General features: G+C 34.5%; 1 protein-coding gene across 1 annotated transcript; it reads left to right on the top strand.

The window, feature by feature from the left end:
• Positions 1-695: 695 nt before the first annotated feature.
• LOC117921511 (protein RAE1-like) lies at positions 696-24,838 on the top strand. Its single transcript, XM_034839399.1, has 11 exons — positions 696-801; positions 1,250-1,336; positions 4,291-4,368; positions 4,455-4,648; positions 5,729-5,870; positions 10,315-10,395; positions 13,390-13,518; positions 20,114-20,191; positions 22,840-22,911; positions 24,249-24,329; positions 24,411-24,838. The coding sequence occupies exons 1-11, from the start codon at positions 754-756 to the stop codon at positions 24,456-24,458; spliced, it is 1,038 nt and encodes a 345-aa protein (XP_034695290.1). The 5' UTR covers positions 696-753; the 3' UTR covers positions 24,459-24,838.
• Positions 24,839-25,174: the final 336 nt, after the last annotated feature.

Here is a 25,174-nt window from a genome sequence, read left to right as displayed (position 1 = left end):
ATATTCTCAAAAATTATTTTTTATTAAAAGTTTGCTAAATGTATTAAGCCATTAAATTTTAATTACTCAATTTTTTAAACACTTTTTTTTATAAATTAAAATTTTTATAAAAAGGCTCCTTGAAAAAGTAAAAATCACTATGGATAAGAGGATTCAAACTAGGCTGGTTGAAAATATTTTAGAAAATAATTTTTAAAAAATAGTTTTTTAAAAATAATATATATATATTCTTATTTTTTTAATTATTTATAATATTGTATTTTTGATAACTTCTCAGTTCTCAATAATTGTATAATTATTTTATAAAAATAACCCTTAAAAAGTAAACAAAATAACTAAGAATAATAAAAATATTTTATTAGAAAATATCTCTTTTTAAAAGAAATTTTAAAAATTTGTTTTCATAAAAATAATAATAATAAATATGATTTCAAATCTAGAAAATGGTTTTTATTTTTATAAATAGAAAATTATCTTTAAAAACACTGAGAGAACGTTTATATCTTGAAGCATATAACAAGGAAAAAAAATAATTTTTTAAAAATTTTATTTATTTTATTTTTTGTTAAATACTTAACAAGTTGGGAAAGTAGCGGGAGTGAATGCCAGGCAGTGTCAGTGTAAAGCTACGCCGGGTGTGCGCAGTCTCTTAACCTACACAACAAACTGTATATATATATATATTTCCTTTTTCCCTCTCCCGTCCCCCCTTTTGAAAACAGCACACTTTCTCTCTCTTTCTTGTTCGTCGCCATGTCTAACTTCTCAGCTGCCAATCCAAATCCAAACAAATCCATTGAGGTATCATTCTATTATATTCACTCTCTTATTCTTTTTGATCTTAATCGATGCATTTAGTTTTTGTCTTAATCAAAGATTTAAACCTGTTATTTTCATCTGATTATCGAGTATTAATTTTCGTTTGAAGCCTAATTAATCCACATTCTTTTTTGCTCTTCATGCCGTTCGATTCTACCCATTATTGTTTGATTATGTTTAAAATTTATTAATATTTTAATTTTAATTTTCATTTTGAACCCGGTCCTAGTTGAGCCTAATTGTTTGTGGACCCTAGGTTTTGTGATCGAAGATTCACTGATGCTAGTTTCTTTGATTGTTGGGCAAAAAATTCCATGTTTCATTCTTTTTTAGCATTCTCCTTTTTACATTGTTGTTTCTGCTTGAGGTGTTTTTTTTTAGTTGAAGTTCCTTTTATAAAAAATGATTGACATAGAATCTTTATTTATAGGTGGCTCAACCTCCTACCGATTCTGTTTCAAGCCTTAAATTCAGTCCCAAGGCAAATTTCCTGGTGGCTACGTCTTGGGATAACCAGGTTTGTCTTTGTATCTTCCTGTTTTTTGTTTTAGGTTTTTTATATTTGCATGTGTCCACATTGGCATATTGAATATTTAAGTTTAATTGATAAGTATGTTACATGGATGCCGTGTGGGTGTCCGATGCAGTTGTGTGTCTCAGTCTCTAATCCTTTAGACCTATGCATTTTAGATTTTTTTGAACTTGGTCAAAAAATATTTCTAGGTTGGGTACTGACCCTAGGATATGGTGTAATAAAAGAAAAAAAAAATATCAATTACAAATCAATCGAACTCCCCTTCTTAGCATGGATCTGCTACACACAACCGTACCATGTCATGTTAACAAGGTTACAATGGTTGAAGTTGGAGAGTCTTAACAATGTCATAGATGATAAAACATTCTTTGTTTTATTCTGATCAGAAAGAAATGCTATCAGAAGTATTTAATAATATTACATCGGCTGGACACTAGAACATTCTGAATATCATCCTTGTGAATAATGTTTAAATAGAAATCCCCTATCCAAATTCTAGAAGAGTATAATTAAACATCTGTTTTAGCCATTACATAGGCTAACCTATTAGCCTTTGTATAGATATTATTACATTACATTTAGACAAATATCAAAACCAAAAATAATCAATCTGATGTGTGATATATCCTTCATTAACATGCAAAAACATAAAAAGTAGCTTAAGAGTATTCCTAAATGCATTAACCTCAACTTGAGAGTCACCTTCAAAATAAGTTCTTCCTTGATTAATAACAAACAATAGTCTCTCTTGTATAACTGTAGTTTTCTGACTATAACAGAAGTATCACTAATGAATTTGGCGGTTGTGAACTTCATACCTTTATTATTATCCTGTAAAAACCCTAGTAAAAGTCTCTTCCTTATGTGCTCATTCTTAGGTTCTGCTTGGTTGCTGAGAAAAATATTATAAAATGAAGAAATTAAAAATTTCCTATTATTTAATTTTTTATTGTTTTGGACTAAGGAAACAACAATTATTCACTGAAGAGAGCCTAATGTCATAGGATGCTTCAAATGAGCCTCCTCATGGGTTTATATAGAGCCCAGGAAGCTTATGGAGACTCCTGGAAGCCATCTACATTAAGCCATTGGAGGGAAGAGTGTTGAAGGTTCTAGAGATGCCTAGAGATGTCCACACATCTTTGCACTATGGTGGAAGGCATGAGAGGAGTCCAAGGTTTTCTAGAGAATTCTAAAGATCTCTTGTACATAGGGTTGTACGTAGAATAGTGTAGGGTATTCTAGAATCTTCTTGATTTGTAAGGTATCCTCCAAGGTTCCAGAGAGTTCCATTGGTGCCTATAAATAGGTGAGGACCTCATTTGGCCAAGGCACCACCCAAATCACTTCCTAACCAAGCAAGTGAGTCCCCAAAGCACTTGTAAAGGCTTCCTTGAGTAATGAGAGCTTCTATTCTCTAAAAGTTGCCTACTACGCCTTCTATAACTTTCGAGTCGCGAGTGTCTTAGCCTAGCAAGCTAAGCATTGGGAGTAAGGCTGACTTAGCAAGATCAAGCGTCTTGACTTGTCTAAGTGCCGCACGAGCTTAGTAAACGACTAAGTCCGTGACACTAAGGAGTAATTTTAGAGGCCTTTTTTTGAAACACAATAAGAAAATGCGGCATTTTAGACAATAGTAAATTGGGACTTGTTTGGGAATGTTTTCGAAAACAGTTCTCAAAAACAGTTTTTGAGAATAATTTTCAAATATGGTTTTATGATATTTTCTAGGATAAAAGTTTGTTTGAGAACTTGAAATGTTCTCAACCTATTTTTAATTTCTTATTGTTTTGGACTTAGGTAACAAACAATATCCATTGAAGAGAGCCTAAGGAGTAGTTTAAAAAATGATTTGGGCATCTTATAAAAAAAAAAAATGATTTGGGCTACCTGGTTTTAGAAGCCATTTTTTGAAAACACAATCAGAAAATAGGGCGTTTTAGAGAATAGTAAATTGGGACTTTTTTGAAAATGTTTTCGAAATCAGTTCTCAAAAACAGTTTTTGAGAATAATTTTCAAATATGGTTCTTTGATATTTTCTAGAATAAAATTTTGTTTTGTAACTTGGAATGTTCTCAACTTATTTTTTATATTTCCAAATGTTTTTTTAAAAAATTACTTTTATATGATGAAATAAATATTGTTGTACTTGAATTGTATTAGAATACAATATGTTCATCCTATTTATACACAATTGGGAAGTAGATTCCCCTAAAATCTCTCCCAAATCAGGGATCATATTCACCTACAACCTATCATCCTATAATCTCTTCCATAAATCATATTCTACCAAAGAAAGAAAAGGAAAGAAATAAGTATAAAATTATTTAGAATTTTCCAGCATATGTAATACTTTATTTTTAATCATTTTCCATATATTTACAATTATTTTTTAAAATAATCTTTAAAAAATAAATGAAAACAATTAAAATATGTTCTTAAAAAACACCTTGTTTTTGTAACAATTCTCAAAAGCTTGTTTTGGGAACAATTGACAGTCAAATGTGTTTTCATGTTTTGTCATTCTAAAAAACAAAAAAATTGAACTTAAAAACAATTCCCAAAACATAGCCTCGTGCTTTGTTTTCTATAGGCTATCGACAAAGGTAAGATGGAGATAACATGCAAAAAACAATATATTAATATTGTGTGTTCTTAGATTCAGAAGCCTATCCTGGAAATTTTTCTCAGGGAACATAATTAAATAAGCCCTAAGACCAAAGATTTTATTGAATCTTTTGTTTTCTTTATGTTTTCTTTTCCAGCCTCTAAATTAGTGTTCCTTAAATGTGTGTGTTGTGAAATTCACTTTGTTTCATCTGCTCTTGATTATTGCATTTATTTATTTATTTTTCATATTTTTTGGTTTGTTATCTGTGCTGTTTTTAAGTTGAACTTGTATAATCAATTGCATCTTGTATAAATAATTTCACAGGTACGATGTTGGGAGATAACAAGGGATGGAGCTACAACAGGCAGTGTACCCAAGGCATCAATATCTCATGATCAGCCAGTAAAAAACCAAAGTTGAAGTCCATATTTTTACACACTCAGTTTTCTGTTGTTGAATCTAAAACTGTAAAATCTCATTTTTTACAGGTTTTGTGCTCGGCTTGGAAGGATGATGGAACAATTGTCTTTTCTGGAGGCTGTGACAAGCAAGTGAAGATGTGGCCTTTGCTGTCTGGTGGTCAACCAGTTACTGTGGCCATGCATGATGCTCCTATAAAAGAGGTTGCTTGGGTTCCAGAGATGAACCTCTTGGTCACAGGAAGCTGGGACAAGACCATTAAGTAAATATTTAGTTCTCTCTTTCCGTAGTTCCATGAGAAATCTAGATTTGTCACAGCTGTTTAGTTGGTTCTCTGGTTGGAAATTCTAGTATCAATGTTTTTGATCAATCTTCATTTGGAGTGGAAGCTGCCTTACCTGACATATTCTTATGAGGCTAAAATTATTGGTACACAAAGTGTGGAGGTGTGGCAGCTTTACCCTGGATTCTCTGTTTTGATATGTAAAGTCACTAGGTGATGGCTTTATCTTCAAGCACATATTGCTGGAATTTTTGAGGCATCATTTTTTTTTAAAATGAAAATGCTATGCCTTACACAATTTTTTCGTGTGTTTGCCTATGATATGGATTGATTGTTTTTTTTTTTTTTATCTTGTTTTTTTCTTCTTTGAAAATGTTAAGACACCGATAGAATTATGAAGTGAAGGCAAGTCAGATTCACAGCAGCTGCTCCTATTTTTGGTTTGCAGAACTTCGGCAAGTTTCTGGGTCTCTCTCATGTGGGAAAAGAATGAGTTTTGCATTTCTGCTTTAGGCACAAGAAGTGAAAGAAAATATTTGGTGTCTATGTCTATATCGCTATTGGAGTTTATGCTGGTTTTGCTTATGCTGTAGTTAAATTTTTTCATTCATTATGTGGAGCAGTTTTCTGGTATTTACATGCTGGAACTTCCCAGAATAAGTGCTTCCATGGTATTAAGTTCCTAGGGGCCAAGAAACATAGAAAGTTTTTCTTTGCCCTCTTTCTCTTGTTTCAAAGTCATAAAGAATTTTGCTATGAACCTGGGAAGAAGACCTTAAACAACTGCTGTATTTTCCAGCAGAGTACTCCCTTTAAGCAAAAATATTGGCATATGTGATTTTTATAAATTAGATCCTTTTCATCTTATTTTTATCTTAACATTTGAGCGTTTGTTATTTATAGCATATTCCTATGGCTAATATATGTTAAGTATTTGCCTTCTACTAACGATTTTCTCAAGTCTATTATTTGTATGACCCATTCTTCTTATAAATCTGTTTTCTAAGATTCGTCTAATTCTTGATAAGTATTTCTAATAATATTGCTACTTATTTTCAGGTATTGGGACACAAGGCAGTCAAATCCAGTGCATACTCAACAACTCCCTGATCGCTGTTATGCTTTTACCGTGAGACATCCTCTGATGGTTGTTGGCACTGCTGATAGAAATTTGATAGTTTTTAACTTGCAGAACCCTCAGGTCATGTTTTTTCATCTTATGCATTGATTGACTGATATTTGCTATCATACTTTCTTACTGTGGCTGGCAATATATGCTTCAGATTTGCAAGATGACATATATACAACTACTAGAGCTTTTTGTTTGAATGCTTATGCCATCTTGGACTATATTATATCAATATTTGAATGTAGGATTTTCCTTGGTATATGTTTCAGCTGACAATGCTCTCTCTCTCTCTCTCTACTTTTTTCCTTACTTTTTTTAATTTTTTTTTTTTTTTGGACTGGCAGCCAATATTGGTATCTCATTGTTGATAACCTCTCAAGTTTTAATTAGTTGCTGCCTGGAAATGTCTCAAATACTAGATTGCATGATGTGCAAGCAGCCAGATATGGGCGCAATGAATTATAATTATAGTTCAATGTCCTTAAGATTTATATTATTTTTTAAAATTAAATATAAGACAGCATGTCTAACTCAGCAGAAAATATTTTCCCTTGGTTGGCAGCTCCAGCCTCTGCCAGAAAATTAGTGCACTTTAGATTGCTACTAAAATCCATGAAATCTGTAAAATACTTTGTCTTGGGTGTCATCAACTGCTTCCAAAAAGTTGGTGCTTTGAATCAATCTGTTTCTAGTAGCTTTTGTTAAAGGGTGTTGGTCATGTGGAGGGTGATATGTCCTGGTTCAAGGAGAGAGGGTAGTTGAGTGAGAGATGTGGGGTTTAGAGAAAGGCAATAGCCCTCTGAAATGAATGGAGAATTCAGGGAGTGACTTTTAAAATGATGTTTCACTTTCTGTCTGAAAGAGATTCCATTTCTTTTAAATGGTGAACCCTTGGGCACCTTTTATAGGATGCTTATTATAAGGCTCGCCCAGGCTAAAAATGTTAGGAATGACTAAGATACCACTATGTGTACATGGACTTATAAGATGATATCATGTGTAAATGGTGGACCCTTTTGGTGTAAAATGCATCGATAATGTGTGTCCAGTCCCCCTCCTCAATTTGACCAGAAGAAGTTCATTATTGTTTTGGTCAACTTTGCCTTGCTGATCTCTAATTCTAACCTCCAAACCAAGACCTTCTTGTCTTCCCATATAAGTTGTAGTGGGATAGGCTAAGCCTACTGGTGAGATGCAATTGCTTATTGTCAGGCTCCTCAAGTTTCACTCTTGACTTGGATAGGCATGAAGCATTTGTGATGTAGTGCTTTTAGGCACTTTAAGAAAATAAGATACTTTTGGCACAATAATAACATGCTTAAACAAATCTTCCTCTAGGGGTAGTATGGAGTTATCAATTGGAGGTATTATCTTAATAAGATGAAAAGAGGCCAGTTAAAGGAGTATGAAGATCTCCATTGGGATTGTAGCTGCAACAGGACAATTGCAGGTGCCTCCTTGTAGTAACTTTTAGGAGTTAAAAATGTCCCATTAGAGTGGTGGTAGGCATTGCAACTAGTAAGTTCTTGTTAGGACAGGCAAAGCAGGAGGCATGAATATTGTTAGCAGGCAACACTACATAGGAGGGAGACCACTAATAGATGAAATCATCCACATATCACTTGTTCCAGTATGAGGCATATATTTGTAGATCTACATGTCAATGGAAACTTAGTTATAAATTACATGGAAATTAGTCTCACAGGTGCTGCCCCTTCCTTCAAGACAATTGCATGTTTAAACCCCCGATTAGGTGGCAACTTATTCGGCATGTCAAACATGGAATGAAATTGTTGTAAGACATCTTGTACTAACCTTGGAATTGAAACAAACTTATATCTCTAATGATAAATCTATGTTAATGAACTCGATTAGAACCCCTTGCTCCCTTCCCTTCGCTGTTCGCATCAACGCTTTCAGAGTAACTTGGGTTTTGTACAACCTTGGGTCTCCTTGCAAAGTCACGGTTGATTCACCCACCTTGAACCACATTGTCAAAGTTTTGCAATTGAACTTAATTATTCCCAAAGTTTCCAACCACTACATCCCCAAAATGAAATCGGAACCACCTAAATCGAGAGGCATAAAATCCTCCACAATTTTAACTCCTTGCAACAACAATTGGACTCCTCGACACACGCCCTCTCCTTTAATTGGCACTCCGGTTCTGAGCAACACTTCATAACCTTCTGTTTCATCCAACTGTATCTCAAGTTGTTTCACCAATGCCTGAGAGATAAAATTATGGGTTGCTCCGGGATCAATAAATACCATTACCTCCTTCCTACAAACCTTCCCTTTCAGTTTTATTGTCTTTGGCGAAGTAAGCCCTACCACCAAATTCATCGACAGTTCCACTAGTTCCTGGTCTGGCCCATGGACTTCCTGATCTTTCTCATTACTTTCCAGTAGTTCTTCCTCTCCTTGATATACCATGACTTGGAGTTCTTTCAGTTGACAACGATGCCCCGACGAGAATTTCTCATCATGGCGATAATAGAGACCCTTCTCGCATTTCATTTGAAGTCGGCATCCAAAAGCTTCCTAAATGGCACCTCTGACGTTGTTCCACTCGTTTTCTCCGGCAAAGTCGTCTTGCGATGGTTATCTGTCTATGGTGTCTTCGTTGCTCCCCCAACAGAGATAGTTGTAAATTTATTTCCTCAAGAGTTAGGGTATTTGTATTGTTTTAGGGTCTGGATTTTTTTTTTTTTCTAGTTTTTGGCCATTAACATAATGTGGCCCAAACCTGTAGGCCTATGTGCCTCCAACTCGGCCCAAATGTCAGGGCGAAGCCCATTAATGAATTGGCCTTTCAAGAGACATTTTGGAATGTCGTCCATGGTGGAAGTAACCCGTTCGAAGTCCCTGCGATACTCACAAATAGTACCCTCTTGCTAGAGAGAAAAAAACCTCTCGGACATCTCCTCTTCGTCTCTTGGACCAAAGCGCTCCAACAACCACCCCTTGAAGTCCTCCCAACTCCGAAAAGGTCGACGTGTATCCTCCCATTGATGCCACGTGAAGGCTTCGCCCTCCATAGACACTGCTGCAACCAGTAATTTCTTGGCGTCGCTCATCCGATTCAGCTAGAAGAATCACTCTGCACGATAGAGCCATTCTTCGGGGTTTCCGCCATAAAAAAATCGGCATATCCACACGCCTGGTACGAATTTCTCTTTTATTTCCATTGTCATGCACTTCCCTAGCCTTATTTCCCTTTGCTGCCAATGGCGGCTCTGACGAACCCACTTCGAAACCATCATTTGAATTCTTTGGTTTTCTTCTCTCATTCGGTGACAATCGCTCTGAATTCTCTTGTATTTCCACAACCATCGCATCCAATTGCTCCGTTATCGTGGTCATGCTCTTTTCCAAGAACGGAATCTTTGTCACTCTCTCCTTAACTATGTTGATATCCTCCTGAATAGAGTGCATCCGTTCTTCCATTAGATTGATACATTCATCTCTTTTTTTTTTCTAGCCATCCTAGAATTATAGGCTCTGATACCATAATGTTAGGATTCTCACCACACACTCACGACAAAATTCTATTAGGAATGGAAGAAAGAGCCAACAATCAAGAAAATTGCATTGATGAAGAAAAACTACAAAGATTGGGTAGTAGACATTCGAGAGGTCTGCAAGCTCTCCCCACAACCCTACTTAGCAACTTTTTCCTCTTCCCCTTTCTTTTTCTTTCCTTTTTATTCCCCACCTCCTAACTCAACCCCAAAGATCCCAATGAAGTCTAACTGAATCCAGCTCAGCACAATTAACAAAAAGCAACAAAATTACACTAAGGCTGTTCAATGATTATTTTTTTTGGCTCATCTAACATATGCGAAATGCACTGGAGGTCTATCAAATTCCTTGAGAAGTTTCTCCAATTATTTCATATGCAAGCATTGTTTGCTTTTGTTCACTATTTATTTCATTCATTCCAAAGAAAAAAGGTATTAACTGATAAAATGGTTGCTTTGATCATTTATTTATGTGGACAACCTTGATGTGCAGAATATATATATACATATACATATATATATATATATAATACTTATTTTTGTTTTGTATCTTCAATAAATTGATGCTTTTATTTATTTTTTTTCCTTTGATTTTTTTTTTGACTCGATATGTTTACACGTGTTTTGTTGTTTGCATCATGTTGATGTACCTTTTGATTGCTCTTGTAGCATAAATTAAATTGTGCAATGGCTTTTCAAAAGGTTGAAATCCAGGATATCATTCCAGTAGAGTATCATGGGAGTTGTAAAATGTAGTTGTTACTTATGATTGGATTCTGGAAAGTAATACTTTTTCTATTGCTCAACTGAATGCTTGATAAAAGAGTAGAGGTGGATTGTCTCTGTGACAATGATTTGCTAGTTATGTCTGATTATTGTTCAATTATGAGTGGATTGAGTCAAGGATCTGGTTCTTTCTACCATCATTTGCACACCATTTACTAGTTCTTTATATTCTACTTCAATTCTAATAATTATTTAAATACCAACAGACCGAGTTTAAGAGAATCACTTCACCCCTGAAGTATCAGACAAGATGTGTTGCAGCATTTCCTGATCAGCAAGGTTTCTTAGTAAGTCTTTGTTTTTATTTAGTTTTTTTGTCTCTCTAATTTCTACTTCATTTTTCTGAAGAATTCTTGATTTATTCTTTCTTCATCTTGTTTGGTTTTCATTGTAAGTCTAAGTATGCTATTTTTACATGAATTTTCTAGCTATTCATAAATAAGAAAACCAAGTACTCATTGCATGCTATATCAAAGTTTTTAAATGTGAAAGCCATAGTTTTAAAAGGCACACCTAAGGTGCAAAAGTCTTCCACGCTTAGGCATAAGATGTAACACAAGGCATGAGTCTGAATGAAGGGAAATGCGACCAGAGATGCATATCAATTTTATAAAATATGATTCAAAATCTAATTTAATCAATAAAAAATTTAAGATTAAAAACATTTAAAAGAAGCATTCAATAAAAAAGTAATGAAATTATATAAATTTCAATATACAATAGTAAATTTCAAGAATAGAAGTGTTTATAAAGGAAGAGTAAAGTCGACAAGGTGCGCCTTTTCAATAAGGTGCATGTCTTGGTAAGCAAGGCACTATAACCAAGGAGTGGTTGTACCTTAAGGCTAAGTGTGCCTTTTAAAGCTATGGAGAAAGTGTCAGGTGAGGCATTTTTTGTTCCTTAGAGGTGATGCGTAAACCTCGAAGTGTTGAGGTGTAAGCCTTTTGAGACCTTAATTTTTATAATTAATAAATATGTAAAAATATAATAAAATATATAAAAAATAAGAATAATAACTAAAAAACTTCATAAAAAAGTTAATTTAAGATTGAAAAAACATTCTAATAGTTCCTCACTTGAACCAAAAATCCTAATAAGTCATAAAAAGAACCATCATAAATCAAATACCTATAACTAAAATGTGTCAACTTAAATCCTCATTTCTAATATCATCATCATCCTCACCAATGTATAGTAGGAAAGATTGCACTATCAAATCCTCCCATTTCATTTAATTCTTAATCTTCATCAATTAGTGCCAAGTTCACCTCCTTTTCCTTGCCTTGGCTTCCACTTTGACTTAGCATGAAGTACAAAGTAGGTGTAAAAATTACAACTCATGGTCAAATTTAATAAAGTTTATAACTTTAAATTTTTTAACACTTGCTAGCAAAGTCATCATGTTTTCTTTTGATGCTTGAAGAAACAATGTCGATTGATGGTTTTGGTTCTTGAATCTCTTCTCCTTTAGACAATACAATTCTAATGACATCAACATTAAATAACTCATCATCTTTAAGCCAAATAAATATCAAGTGGGAGGAGGGAATTGCTTTCTTTACAATCCATTTATCATCCAGATCAATCTCCTCCACCAATATCAAATCAATATTTTGTCTCCTTTGTAGACTTCGCTCTCTCAATCTAGTGTTGTACCTCACATACACTAGATCACTTAACCTCTTATGTTCAAGTCTTTTTTTTTTTTTTGTATAAATCTACCAATGATAAAAAAAAAAATGTATAGGTTAAGACTGAAATATTCAAATATTAAAATGTGAAATCCAAGTTAGCTAACATTAAAATTGAAATGTATATATATGCTAAAATTAAGAGGCATCACCGATTCAAAAGTGCTTTAATTTCTCTCACATCCTGAAGTACTATAAGTGAGGTTAAGGACTCGAATAACAAACTTTTGCGACTTGGGTGTTGAAGCCCCAAAATGAATTCACCAACTTGTTGGTGTGACACTTTGAATCTGGAGGCAAAGGTGGTGCATGGTCATTTCACATGTTGAGCTCGAGAATCTAACACGTAAATAACCCTAAACTGACAAAACTAAAATTTAATTAGTTAAGCAAACTACTTTAAACTAATTCAAGCTGAACAATAATCAGAGTATAAATATTAAACCATATGACATTAAATTTTCAAATAAAACTAATTGAAATTAGCAGTCAGTTTTTAACAATAATTATCTTGACACTTTAAATGATAATTCTAGAAATTCTAAGTCTTAAACCATCATTTCTAAAAGTTGATCCTAATAGAAATACCCTTTTAAAGAAATCACCTAATAAATAAGCTGTCACATTTTTTTTTTCTTCAGAAAACTAGTCATTGGTAAATGACATAAATTTACTTTCATTTCAATTCATAAATAAAAATAATATCATGTACCATGCATAATCAATTCATATTCAGAACTTACTCAAATAAAGATTATATTTTGTTCCACTTCTGCTGGTCTCAATTGTTCCTCTTACTGTTATACATAACTATTTTTAATCAATGGTATATTAAAGGCCAATAACTCCCTTACTGGCTAAGGTTACAGTGCATCACTACCCTTACTAAGGATAGTGAAGATCAGTTAGAAAAAAGCCCACTTGGTATCATAGTCTTGGTAACCAACTTAAAAAAATCTAAATGTATGAAACTAGCTAAGTACAAATATTAAGATAGTACTAATCTAAATGTATAACACCAAAATATAACCAACCTAGGAAAAAGCGAAGTCTCTCTCTCTCTCTCTCTCTCTCTCTCTCTTGGTGTGCAAATATAACCAACTTAGAAAAAAGTCGAGTGTATGATACTAGCAAAGTACAAATCTTAAGATAGCGCTAAGTTGTTTATATTGTGGCGTACAACTTTTTCATTTCCTCCCAACCTTTCAAATTAATTCTCCTTTTTGTCATTAATTTACATAGCTATAAATCTGTTATGTTTATTGTTTCATCATCCTAGTTCTCATCAATTATGTTATTTGACTTTATTAGTGTGTTTCCCCACTCTCTACACTCTAACCATGTCATAAGATATGTAAAAGAATTGTGATAGGCCCTTGAGGCTAGGCTCAAGTGGCAAGGGGTTGGGGTGGTGATTTGGGGGTTCCAGGTTTGTGTCCCACTAGGGATAGAAAACGTTGTTATCTATTAGAAAAAGAAATAGGATTGATTCCACAATCTTTATTTTTTTAAAATTTCCATGGATGAATGTTTGGATGGAAGTGAATAAATTTATTAGGAGTTTTCAATCTGATGGTTTATTCTCTCCAGGTTGGTTCAATTGAGGGAAGAGTTGGCGTACACCATCTGGATGATGCACAACAAAGTAAAAACTTTACTTTTAAATGTCATCGAGAGGGAAATGAGATATACTCAGTTAACTCATTAAACTTTCATCCAGTAAGATTCTGTTTCCTTCAAATTTCCTTTTTGTCAATCACTGTTTTTGTTTGAAGGTAGGCTCTCATTGTTTATGACAATCTTAAAATAGTTTGTCTCTACATTGGCCAGAGCAAGGCTTTGGATTTTACTAATAACAAGTTGGTTGGTTCAGTTGGATGTTTCCTTCTCTTTCTTTGGTAAAAAATGGGTAATATCTTTTCTATAGTTTGTTGCATATGTTGTAGATTTTTTTCAACCATATCAACAGATGATATAAAGAGTTTTATGCTCATTCTCAATCAATTATCTCTTATTGTCATGACCCAAATTGCCTCAAACTGTTGAGGTTCTCTCTCTCTCTCTCTCTCGCTCGCTCGCTCGCTCTCTCTCTCGCTCTCTCGCTCGCTCTCTCTCTCGCTCTCTCTCTCGCTCTCTCGCTCGCTCTCTCTCTCGCTCTCTCTCTCTCTCTCTCCCCCCCCCTCTCTCTCTCTCTCTCTCTCTCTAAATTTAATTTAAAATTTTAATTATTATTAATTTTTAAAATTTTGCTGCTTGAACAGTTTTTGTCCATATACTTTGTTGAATTGTGGCTTTAAGTTATTTCTCATCACAATTGCCTTATGGTGCTTTAAGACAGATGCTTTTGGTAAATGAGCTGAACTTGAATGCACAAGCGTTTGATTAAATAGTTGTGTAACATTTTGAATGACATTAATTTGTGCCAAATTAAGTAATATTTCACACTGCAGCTAATTAGGTTGTTCCTTCATCATTTCCATAATCTTTTTGTTGATTCATTTGGTGCCATTCTTTTGGGTTGACTCTACAGTTGCAAAATTAGAAATATCTGCATGAAATATGAGGATGGTTTAAGTGCTCAATATTCTGAGAAATATAGCCATCGACAAGAACAAAAATTAGATCATGGTTTTACTTGTGTTCCTGCCATGAATCAATATTATAACAGCACTATGGCTAATTGAAACCAATTATGATCCAAATTTCTTCTTAAATTCAATTTATACTAAGGCAAGTAAATCGCAACATACAGAGTAATAAGCAGAAAATAAAGCAAGACTCAAAACACAAGGGTTTTACATGGAAACCAAAAACATATGACTCAAAACACAAGAAATCCAAAATACATGTATTCACATTCAATCAAGGTCCATGGTAATTGTTCTTCGTGAATCCTACTCTCCATGATCACAAGTCATTTGCTTTCTTTCCTTGAACCGGAGTTTTACCAGAAAAATATGCTTCTCACAATTAAGAGCCAAATACTAATAAGAGACATGGTTTGAATGGTATCTGTCTTTTAAAAACTTAATTCAAAATAAGCTCATGCAAAAGTACAATTTTGATGAAAGTAGCTCTAAAAATCTTTCTCAATTTGTGAGGGAGAATTGGTATGTGAAGCAATGCCTTTGGGTTTGTTTATATTGAAAAGTTTTTCTCTGTTGTGCAATAATATCTTTCAAAAGAAATTCAAGCAAATTAGAAAATGTTTCCAAAGAGGTTTGAAACACTTCAGGATTTTTCTAAAAAGTTAGTTCTTTGTAAAAGTAGTTTTATCAAGATAGGATGCTTTACGAAATAAGTTAAGAGGGCTAGAAGTTTTTCAGGATATTATTTCTGCAAAAGTGCACACTAACCAAAGATACATTCAGAATCTGTCCCCCTCTCCATGTCCCCCTTTCTCTCTGTCAAGAGGGTCCTTCATCATTTAAGGGCCATGTTGGTTGAAGAGGAAATCTATTCTCTAATGGATTGCGCTGAAGAATTGGATCAGTTTGGCTTCTGCAAAAACTTTCTTAAGCCCGATGTAAACAGCTTTTATATTTTTTCAAATATGAAAATATAGTCTCTGAAGTCCCTACCATTCCTAAAGATGAGATCAAAGTTGTCATTGCTAAAGGAAATTTAGTCAAGGGTGTTGTCAGTTGTTATCTCATTGATATGTCATGCATGGTGCATGAACCTAGTCGACCAGGAATGAGTGTGATCACTTATATTCCTATTGGATTATGGAAAGCGGAAATAGTGGAATTATGCTTTAATTTTTGTACGTGGTAAGTCTTTCCAGCAGATAAAAGTATTCTGAGAAGTTTTTAGGTTGTGTAAACTAACTAATTGTTTCATTGGTTTCAAAGTGGGATGTTGAAAAAGTCTCCTCTGATGTCTTGGCTACTTTATTTGATGTGGCCTCACATTGGCAATGGCTATATGTTCTTGTGGATGACTGGGTAGATTCAACTTGCAGTGGCTCAAAGCCTATTAAAAAAAAAGGGGAAAATAAGAGAAATTCACTAGATTATGCAAGAGAAGTCACACACATATATTTCTCCATGTTAAGAATTTTGCTGCTGATCATTCAAAGAATCCCGCAAGGTTAAGATGATAAAGCAAATCAGATCCCATGCTCTGGTGGAAGTTTGGGTTTTTGGCTATGATGCATTTCCAACATTGACCAGGTTTATTCATAACTACACATGAGGGAACCAGAGATAGGCTATGCTTTAGCTTCTGCCTCCAAAGAAGAGCAGCTTTTCTTCATATCGTGATACTTGCTGTGGGCAGTTCATTTGTGTTGGTTTGAGATATGGATACATCAATCTACATGCGTTGACAAACCCCCACATAATAAGCTTGTGAACAGCAACAAACTGGCACTCAGTGGAAGTTACCCTTGCTCTTTACTCCATGAATGTGCCCAGGAATTATTTGGCCTTAGTGGTTCTTATGCTGCTAACCACATTAACTGTACATCTTTTAGGGTCTTGCACTTTAAAACTTCATCTAAAACTGTTGTTTTTATGTCCTTGTCTCTCTGTTAACAAATTGATTTTTTTCTTTGCATATCTTTTGATCTACATTGACAAGCATTCTTGAAGTACACTCTTTCCTGAAACATGTGTGCTCATTGGTTTCTCTCCTACTCAAGGGATACAAATGCTATCTTCCAGCTACAAAAAGAAAGTTTGTGTTTGTAGATGTCATTTTTTTCAAATTAGTGCATATTGTGTGTGTGTGTGTGTGTGTATGTCTATATATATATATATATATATATATATATATATCTTTATAGTGAAAGATTTGGAAGGAGTTTACTAGTGGTTTTCCCTTTGCTTTGCCTGGTTCTTTATTCTCTTGATGATATGCTTTTTGGAAATAAATACAGAGACTGCCAGTTATAAACCTAATAAAGAGAATTATCATCCCTTATTGGAACATTAGGTGTCTTACTATTTGGTATTTCTTGGTTTCCAATTTTCTTGTTGCTTGCAAGTTGCAACCCAATTCTCAGCTGTGTCCATTTGAGAGGATTTTAAGAGAGGTTCTGTTACAAAGTGGAAAGAGATAATCAGACGTCTGAAAAAAATGGTACATGGGCGTTTGTTGATTTAGCTCTTGGAAACAGACCTGTTAGTTGCAGGTGGGTCATGGTGGCCAATAGGTTACTGAAACCAAGTTATTTCTAATCAGAGAAATGTCAGTAGCAAAAATCAATCCTATTCAGGTTCTTCTGTCTATTGGAACCACTTATGATTTACATCTTGTATTAGTTTGATGTTAAGAATGTCTATTACATTTTGAGTAGAACAAATTTATGTGAACATGCTTTTTGACCATGGGCTTTGTTCACCTAAAAGGAAATTTTGCCTAAAAAATAAAGTATTGTATGACAAAATAGTCTCCAAGAGCTCGTTTGAGAGATGCTCAGTGTAGGTACAAGAAAAGCCAAGCATAATATATTCTGTTCATCAAATACTCTTGAGAAATACTGCTGTATTTAGTGTTTATTTGGATGTGATAGTCATTACTGGTAATGACTAGGATGAGATGAAGGAATTATATCAACTAGTTACAGAGTTTTAATCTAAGATTTTGGAAACTCGAGCTATCCTAATGGCATTGAAGTTGCAAGGTCAAGGAAGGGCATTTTCCATAAGTTAAAGTATACCTTAGATTTGTTGCATGAGATAGGCATGCTAATATGTAAACCACGTGAAACTCCAGTGGATCAGAATTATTTTTTAGGTGAAAAAACTAGAACTCTCTAGTTGACTTTAGAAGTTATTGGAGACTTTTGGGAAGACTAATCTATCTTGCCTATTTCCTACTATGGTATCTATTATATGTTGTTATCTTAGGGAGATTAATTTGAAGGTTGTTGATTGGAATTGAGAAGGCTTTTCTTTTAATTTTATTTATTTTTTATTTTGGGACTATCGTTATTTGAGGATAGTGGCTGCTGATGTAGACTGGGCAGGAGCTATTTCTGATGGAAGTTCTACTTCTGGATATTGCCCTCTTATAGGAGGTAATCTGACATGATTAACTCTAGTCTATGATGAGCATCTGCTTCTTCTTGACTATCAAATTTCCTTTTAGTTGTTCTGTGCCTCCATTCTTTTGCAGGTTTTCTTTGGTTGGTACCTAACAAACTCTGTACCCTGTTGGTTACTACCTTTGAGAGCTTTGGTCGGGGGAGGGGTTGGAGTGTTTAGTGGTGTGCTCTTCTTGTTTCAATTTTGGTCATCCAGTTGGAAGAGGTATCAGGATTTTGGAGATTAAAGGGTCTACAGATGATACATCATATATTCATGCGTTTTGGCATCATTTTAGGTTTTGTGATGAAAGACTTGCATTGTCTCGCTGTTGAGCTTCATTTCTTTGGATTGGATGGCCTGCCTTGCTTGGGTAAGAAAAGAAGAAATGAAGTTTGTTTGATAGTTGTTCCTGTTAGTGGCTTTTTAGCCAAACTTAACTAGTTCTGCTAGGCCTGGTTCAGTTGAGTATTTCTATGGGTTGGAAGGCCTGCTTGCTTGGGTAAGAAAAAAGGAGATGAAGTTATTGGTATGTATTATTCCTGTTGGTTGCTTTGAGGAAAACTTTGATGGTTATGCCAGGCCTGCCTCAGTGGAGTATTGAGGATGCTGTCAGAGATCAGAAGGGATAATTGATGTGTGTTTCCTCCAAATTTGTTGGGCATGGATGGGCTATTGAAGTTTCCGTTTTGGCAGTGGGTGTATGGGTATTGTATACCTTGAGTCGCTCTTTTGGCGCCTCTTTTTAATTTATATTCTCCTTTATCTATGAAAAAAAAAAAAAAGGATGGCTATTGAAGTTGACCTCTCAGACCTTTTGGAAATTTTGATTTGGCTTCTAGTTTGGGCATCAGGAACCTCATTTGGAAAGACACTGATATTAGTTATCTCCTGACTTTCTTCGGGAAGTGGGATCCTGGAACTTATTTGTTGGTTGAGGAGGATTCAGTCTCTTTTGGGTGATATCTTCCAACGAGGTGGCTCCATCATCCAATCAGGTGGCTTGCAGTTTGGCCAAGATCAATGCTATTGGTTCTTTTGTTTAATTTGGTTTTGGCCAAGATCAATGCCATTGGTTCTTTTGTTTAATTTGGTTTAGTGTTTGTTGTGTTTTGTTCTCTAGTTTCAGGGTTTTTATTAGCCTAATTTGCTGGGTTGTTGGGCCTTTTTATTTTCACTTCCTCTAAAGGATATCTCAATTTTTTTTTTGGATTTATTCTCTTTATTCATACAATTTTTTGAACACCTATAATAGATAAAAAAGGGAAACAGCAGTCTTTGGTGGCTAAATCATGCTGCAAGGTGAATTATGGAGCAAAGATTCACTGGCCTTACGAAACTTTTTAGCTGATGGTCTTGCTGGTTGAACTGGGGTTCAACATCAAAGATCCCATGAGATTGTAATGTTGGTTTGTCACAGAAAATCACCACCAATACAGCACATAATCTGATCCAACATCATAGCATAAGATGCATTTGAGATTGACAGGCATTTTTATAAAGGAGAAATCAAACTGGACTTATCTATACTCTTTTAAGAATCGGGCTTGAGAGGTACACATGCCTCAACTTGAGGAAGGGTGTTAAGTAGAAGGGAAAGGCTTTACTATGGAACCCAATTTTGTGATAAAGCTCCTGATTTTACTAGGGAATCCTTTAAGTGGATTTTGGAGTGCATTGGATTTGTGATCAATTCCAATTCATAGAAAATATACAGAAACCAAATTCTGAATTTTGCATTGGGGCCTACACTTCCCATTTCAAGGTCTTAAATATATAAGATATGGCTTAAATGTAATGGTGCCATGCAGCCCAAATTATTCTGTGTATTCAATATTATTATAAAATGGGAGTGTAGCCGTCTTAATCCTTAGGAATGGAATTCAATTTCTTACAGAAATCAGACAAAGCTCTAGTAATAGAGTACAGAAATGTTTGATGCTTATTTTACTTGAGGCTCATTTTTATTTGATTACTCCTGGTCTTTCTACTCTCAGGAAATTTGTGTAATTTTTGAATAATTATACTGGGTTTACTTTGGATCTAACATATGTCTAAACTTCCTGGGTTATGGTGAAAGTCAATTATTTTAAGAGTTTTATGATTATTGTATAACTGTCTGTGAATTAACATGTTGTATTCTCACATTTTCGAATTTGATTTCTAAGGGTAAATTTGTAAGTGACAATTGGCAAGGTCTATACTGTGATTCTAAAACACTCGTTTGTATCTTTACATTGAGCTCAGTTGCTCAAGACCTTATTTAACTGCCCTTGTTTCAGGTGCATCATACATTTGCAACTGCAGGGTCTGATGGTGCTTTTAATTTTTGGGACAAGGATAGTAAACAGAGACTTAAGGTGCCTCCCAAATACTTTCAGTTTTTGAATATTTTTCCCGTTCTGTTATTTCTGTGTTTTAGTTGTCACTTCATACATGAACTATCGTTCCTGGTTTCATCATATATTAGTTTGGGTTTTCTCTTTTTGTTTTAGAGGATGTGTTTTCTCATAATTGTCATATGTCTATGTTTTGTTCAAACTTCTCACAAATATAGGATACATTTTTTCAATTTGTTTGTTACATTTGAGAGCATGAGAATCTTTGGAGTATTTGTAGGAATCCATTTTATTTTACTAGTCATTCAAAAGCTAAATACTCCTAAAAGAATGGGCTATTACCAAACAAAGTGAGAATTCATCCTTAGGGTTAGTGGAAATGACAAATACGATATGGTATGTGACATTTCTTGAAAGACTCTAATCGTCTATGGACCTATACACTCTTTCTTTTTGGTTGCAAACAAATATAGGAAAAAACGTTGATCATTAGCTTTTCATTATTTCAGACCTGAAAAAGTAGAACATTCAAGTCAACTGAACCCATTGCTTCTATTTGGTTTTGTTGTGGTAGGTTCTACACTATTTTGAAAATCAGAACATAAAGTTATGTTTGGTTCCCGGAAAATTTGAGTGAAAATACAAGGAAAAGAAAATAAAGAGAAAAAATAGAAGGAAAAAAATGTGAAGGAAAATAAAAAATAGATTTAAAGTTCAATTATTTTTATATGCTAATTCAAATTCATTTTACTTATTTTAACTCTTTGATAGAAAGATTAAATAATTTTAAAATATATAAGTTTCTAACTAGCATTAATTATGTTTTTTTTATATATATATATATATTTTTCATAATACAACCAAACATGAGAAAATCATTTTCTTTAACTTTTTTTTTTTTTCTTGGTACTTTCCAAGAGCCAAACATAACCTAAAAGTATAAGAGGCAGGCTTTTGTGTATTTCTCTCCCTCAGTTTTCTCAGCAAACAAACCAGAGTCATGTAAAAGTCACCTTAAAAAGGTTGGAAAGTTGTTGTGAACTCACAGCAAAGATGAAATATGGTGTTAGTAAATGGAACATCATAGTTATGTGAGCATGTATCCAAATCCTAATCAGTTGATCTTACCAACAATCTTCCAGTAGATGTTGTTGAATTTTGATTGATGAATTATTCTATTGAGATTATGATCATATTAAGGTCTGATATTATTCCCTTCCTTAATTAAGATCTTTATCAAATTTATATAAACCATCTAAGTTTATTCTATCAAGTTCATATTGATCAAAGTTCTTTTTTCATTTTTCTTATTTTCCAACTTCATACAGAGCTTTAGGCCTATGTGTCCTTCAACCTTCCGTTGACTGACAACATGCTGCTCAGAGACATCTGCATTGCTTATTTTATTTATCTTGTTAATTTTTATCTTTGCATCTCTGTTTTTGGTTGCCACCTGCATGGCACCCACATTGTTTTCTCCATTAATCTCACTATTTTATGTCTGGATTTATTTCTGTTTTGGCTGTTGTCAATCACAGTGATGTCGACAGCCACAGGTTCCAAAATATTGGAAGTGATTTTTCTTTGTTCTCTCTTTTCATTTTCTTTGCCTGATTAAGGATCCATTTGGATGGAAACTACCAGGGAAAAGTGGAAAAATAAGAAGGAATCTTAAAATCTCTTGATTGATTTGTCATGGACAATACCAAGAAAAATAAATTTAATGAGAATTATTAAAAAAATTATACATTTTTAAATTCTTTATTTTCTAGATAAAATAGGAATGACATTCAAGCAGCTTTAGGAAAAAATTGTTAAATGTAAATATATTTTTTTATTTTCCTTTATTTTGTTTCCTTCCATTTTTCTTCTTGCTTGGTGCTGGATCCATCATTGATTTGTTTTTCCCCTTGTGCCCATAGGGGAAAAGAATAGCATCTCCAAAGATGATGATCAAGTTAGCAAATCCATGCTTTATCTTCTCTTTGCTGTTTGAAAGAAATAGAGAAGCTCTTATTTCTAGTGCTTTCATAGGGAAAGATCAAAAGAAAATGTGAGTTGAGCTGTTTGGTTGTTCCTGTTGGAGAAAAAATGAGAGACCGGAGAGACAGAAATGAAAGGACGTAAAATGATATAATTTGGTGTTTGAAAGGAAGGAATAATTTGGGAGTTTGTGGGCCCACCAAAACTCCCCCAAATAGGGAACATAAAAAGGACCATAACTATGGGCCTACTGGCAGTGGATGAGGATAGGATTAGTCCATTCCTCCCTTTTCATATGCATAAGATGCCAATTGACTAGAGCCTAGCCATGCCTGATAAACTGATTTATCAAAATAATCTAATCTTCTATTAAACCAGTCCTTAACAATCCCAAACTGAAGAGGTCCTAAAAGGGGGTTGCAATGGCAGACCAAATAGGTGATTGGCAATCTTCTCACTCTGCAAACAAGCAATGAAACCAAAGAATTCATATGGACCAGATTTTCTATTAGGCTGAGCTCGCTTTTCATTGTTTTTGGTTCTTTAGCTGTTCTTTACGTGAGGCTTTCCTAACCTATATTAAAATGCTGTATATGTGTTTGTCCTTTTGTGTTATATTGATTTGACATATTACAGTGGTGTTTTCTAGGTAATGTATATTCAAGTTATTTAACTTTGGTTTTCAGGCGATGTCAAGGTGCAGCCAACCTATACCTTGCAGTGCTTTCAACAATGATGGCTCAATATTTGTGTATTCAGTATGTCTCACTTTTCATGCTTTTCAATTAGTGATGATTGATTTCCTTACATCTTTCTTTCTCTCTCTCTCTGTCTCCCTCCCTCCCTCACACACGAATGCACACATGTGAACCATGGCTAAAGTCATCATATTGGTAAGGAGCAAAATTATTGCATGCTAGGCAGTTCCAAGCATAGTTCTCTCTCGCTCTCTCTCTCTCTCTCTCTCACACACACACACACACATGCGTGTGAGCATGTACCTTGGGTGAAGTCATCTAAATTTGGATTGTTAAGTGGAGCACACTATTGCATGGTAGGTAGTTTCAAACATAGTGAAATGTATTGTGTAGAGGAAAATGTTTCTACTCTCATCCTATTAAGCTACTCATGTAGCTTCCTTTTTTTTTTTTTTCTTTGGAATATCTTAACTGCATGATACATTGCATGGGTGCTGCAGCGATGCATACCTCTATTGCTCATATATACCTTACACCAGTTTCCCTTACCAACCAGCTGACAGAACATACAAGATAAGATTTCTCCTGGATCACCAGCTCATGAGTTATATTTGTCTGCATTATAGGGACTTGGTCTAGAGAATTAAGACAGCTTTAAGGAAATTGTCTGAACTCATTTATGGATTGTTTTTAAAGCATCGATTTTGGTCCTGCTGTACTAAACTTCCTAGTCTTTTATATATCAGTTTTTGTTTATATTCATGTAGCACTTGGTATTTTCCTCTGTTCTTTAGGGACAATTATTTTGAATTTTTAACTGTAATATATCCATCTTCTGACAGTCTGTAATTCTACCATTATTATCATTTATCATTTTTAGCTCTCTTCTCTCTGTGCATGTTCAGTGACTTAACTGTATTTGGTTCTGGAGTTGTTTGCCTGCCAAAGAGAAATAAATTGACAAATATTTAGCAGAGTGTAAATGGGTGCGTGTATGTGAGTCATTAGAGGATAAATGGGTGGCAGGACCATAGTATTTTATCTCCCCACCACTTATTTCTATAGCATGAAAACCATATTCTTGTCACTCTTCCATTGAATGGAAAAAATGAAATGCCAAAATAACTTCCACATTTATGCCATTTATTCAATGGATATTTCTCAGATAAATTTTGATCATGTGGTTTCCTCACTCACTGGGGATACTCAAATCACATTCTGCTACTAAGATTAGGATTTTATGTATAGGTTTCTACATTCAAAGGCTATATAATATTTGCACATCTTGGCTTGAGAAGTATAGTACTACTTTTATAGCTTAAAGTTCAATTAGCTTGAGAGAACATGTTAACATGTATTTTTCTCTTCTTTGGTGCTGAAATTCTCTCTGCTTTTAGGTGTGCTATGACTGGAGCAAGGGTGCAGAAAACCATAACCCATCAACAGCAAAGAACCATATTTTTCTACACCTGCCACAGGTTTATATTGTTGTAAATCTTGTTTTCATTAACATTTTTGGTAAATCTAAGAAGGCAATAACCATATTTCTACGATTGCAGGAGTCTGAGGTTAAAGGCAAGCCACGTGTTGGAACAAGTAGAAAGTGAAGCTCCTCACAGATAGTCTTGAAAAGCCTGGAGATAATATGGATCATGTGTTCTTTCTGTGAATCTGTGAACGTGAATGGCATTTTGTTTCCTTTTCTCCACTTGTACGAATGACTAAATTTGAGTTCTGGTTCTAGCAGTGTTGAAGTTGAGTTTAGACTGAGTGAGGCGGCCCTTGATTTTGTACACCCTTTACAGTTACATTTTGTCTGTTTTTCTATTTTTTGTTTCATGTAGAACTTGGTGAGCATATACCAATTTGTTGGTGTTGCTTTGTGATCTTGAACCTCATTTATCCATGCAGCATGGTGATATTTTGTTGACAGAAGTAGATGGTTTTAAGAATAAGAGGAGCCATATATATCTTGGCTGTGAATGAAGTGCATTTTGCACAATTGGATTAAACCAAGAACATTTCCCCACCGGGCAGACTGCTTAGGAAGCCATACTTCTAATGGCCACATTCACAACATATATCAAAGCCCCTATTTCCCCAACACCTAAGGCGTGAACTGACATCTGCTGAACTCATTGAAAGGTAAGCAATCCTTCCAGCACAAATAGGAAAACTCTACTTTTGTTACTGCATTTTCTCTTTCTTGATATTTTTCTAGCTTTCTTCATGTCACGTACTAGTTCTACCCGCATGACTCTGCCCAGAGGAGACTGATCCACCATTGAGGGGCATATGCGTGCTCTCCAAGCGCAATACGTCA

The sequence above is a fragment of the Vitis riparia genome, chromosome 9 (assembly GCF_004353265.1).
Source record: "Vitis riparia cultivar Riparia Gloire de Montpellier isolate 1030 chromosome 9, EGFV_Vit.rip_1.0, whole genome shotgun sequence".
NCBI lineage: Eukaryota > Viridiplantae > Streptophyta > Magnoliopsida > Vitales > Vitaceae > Vitis > Vitis riparia.
The sequence above is the reverse complement of the archived record's forward strand: the minus strand, read 5'-3'. Positions and strand labels throughout refer to the sequence as shown.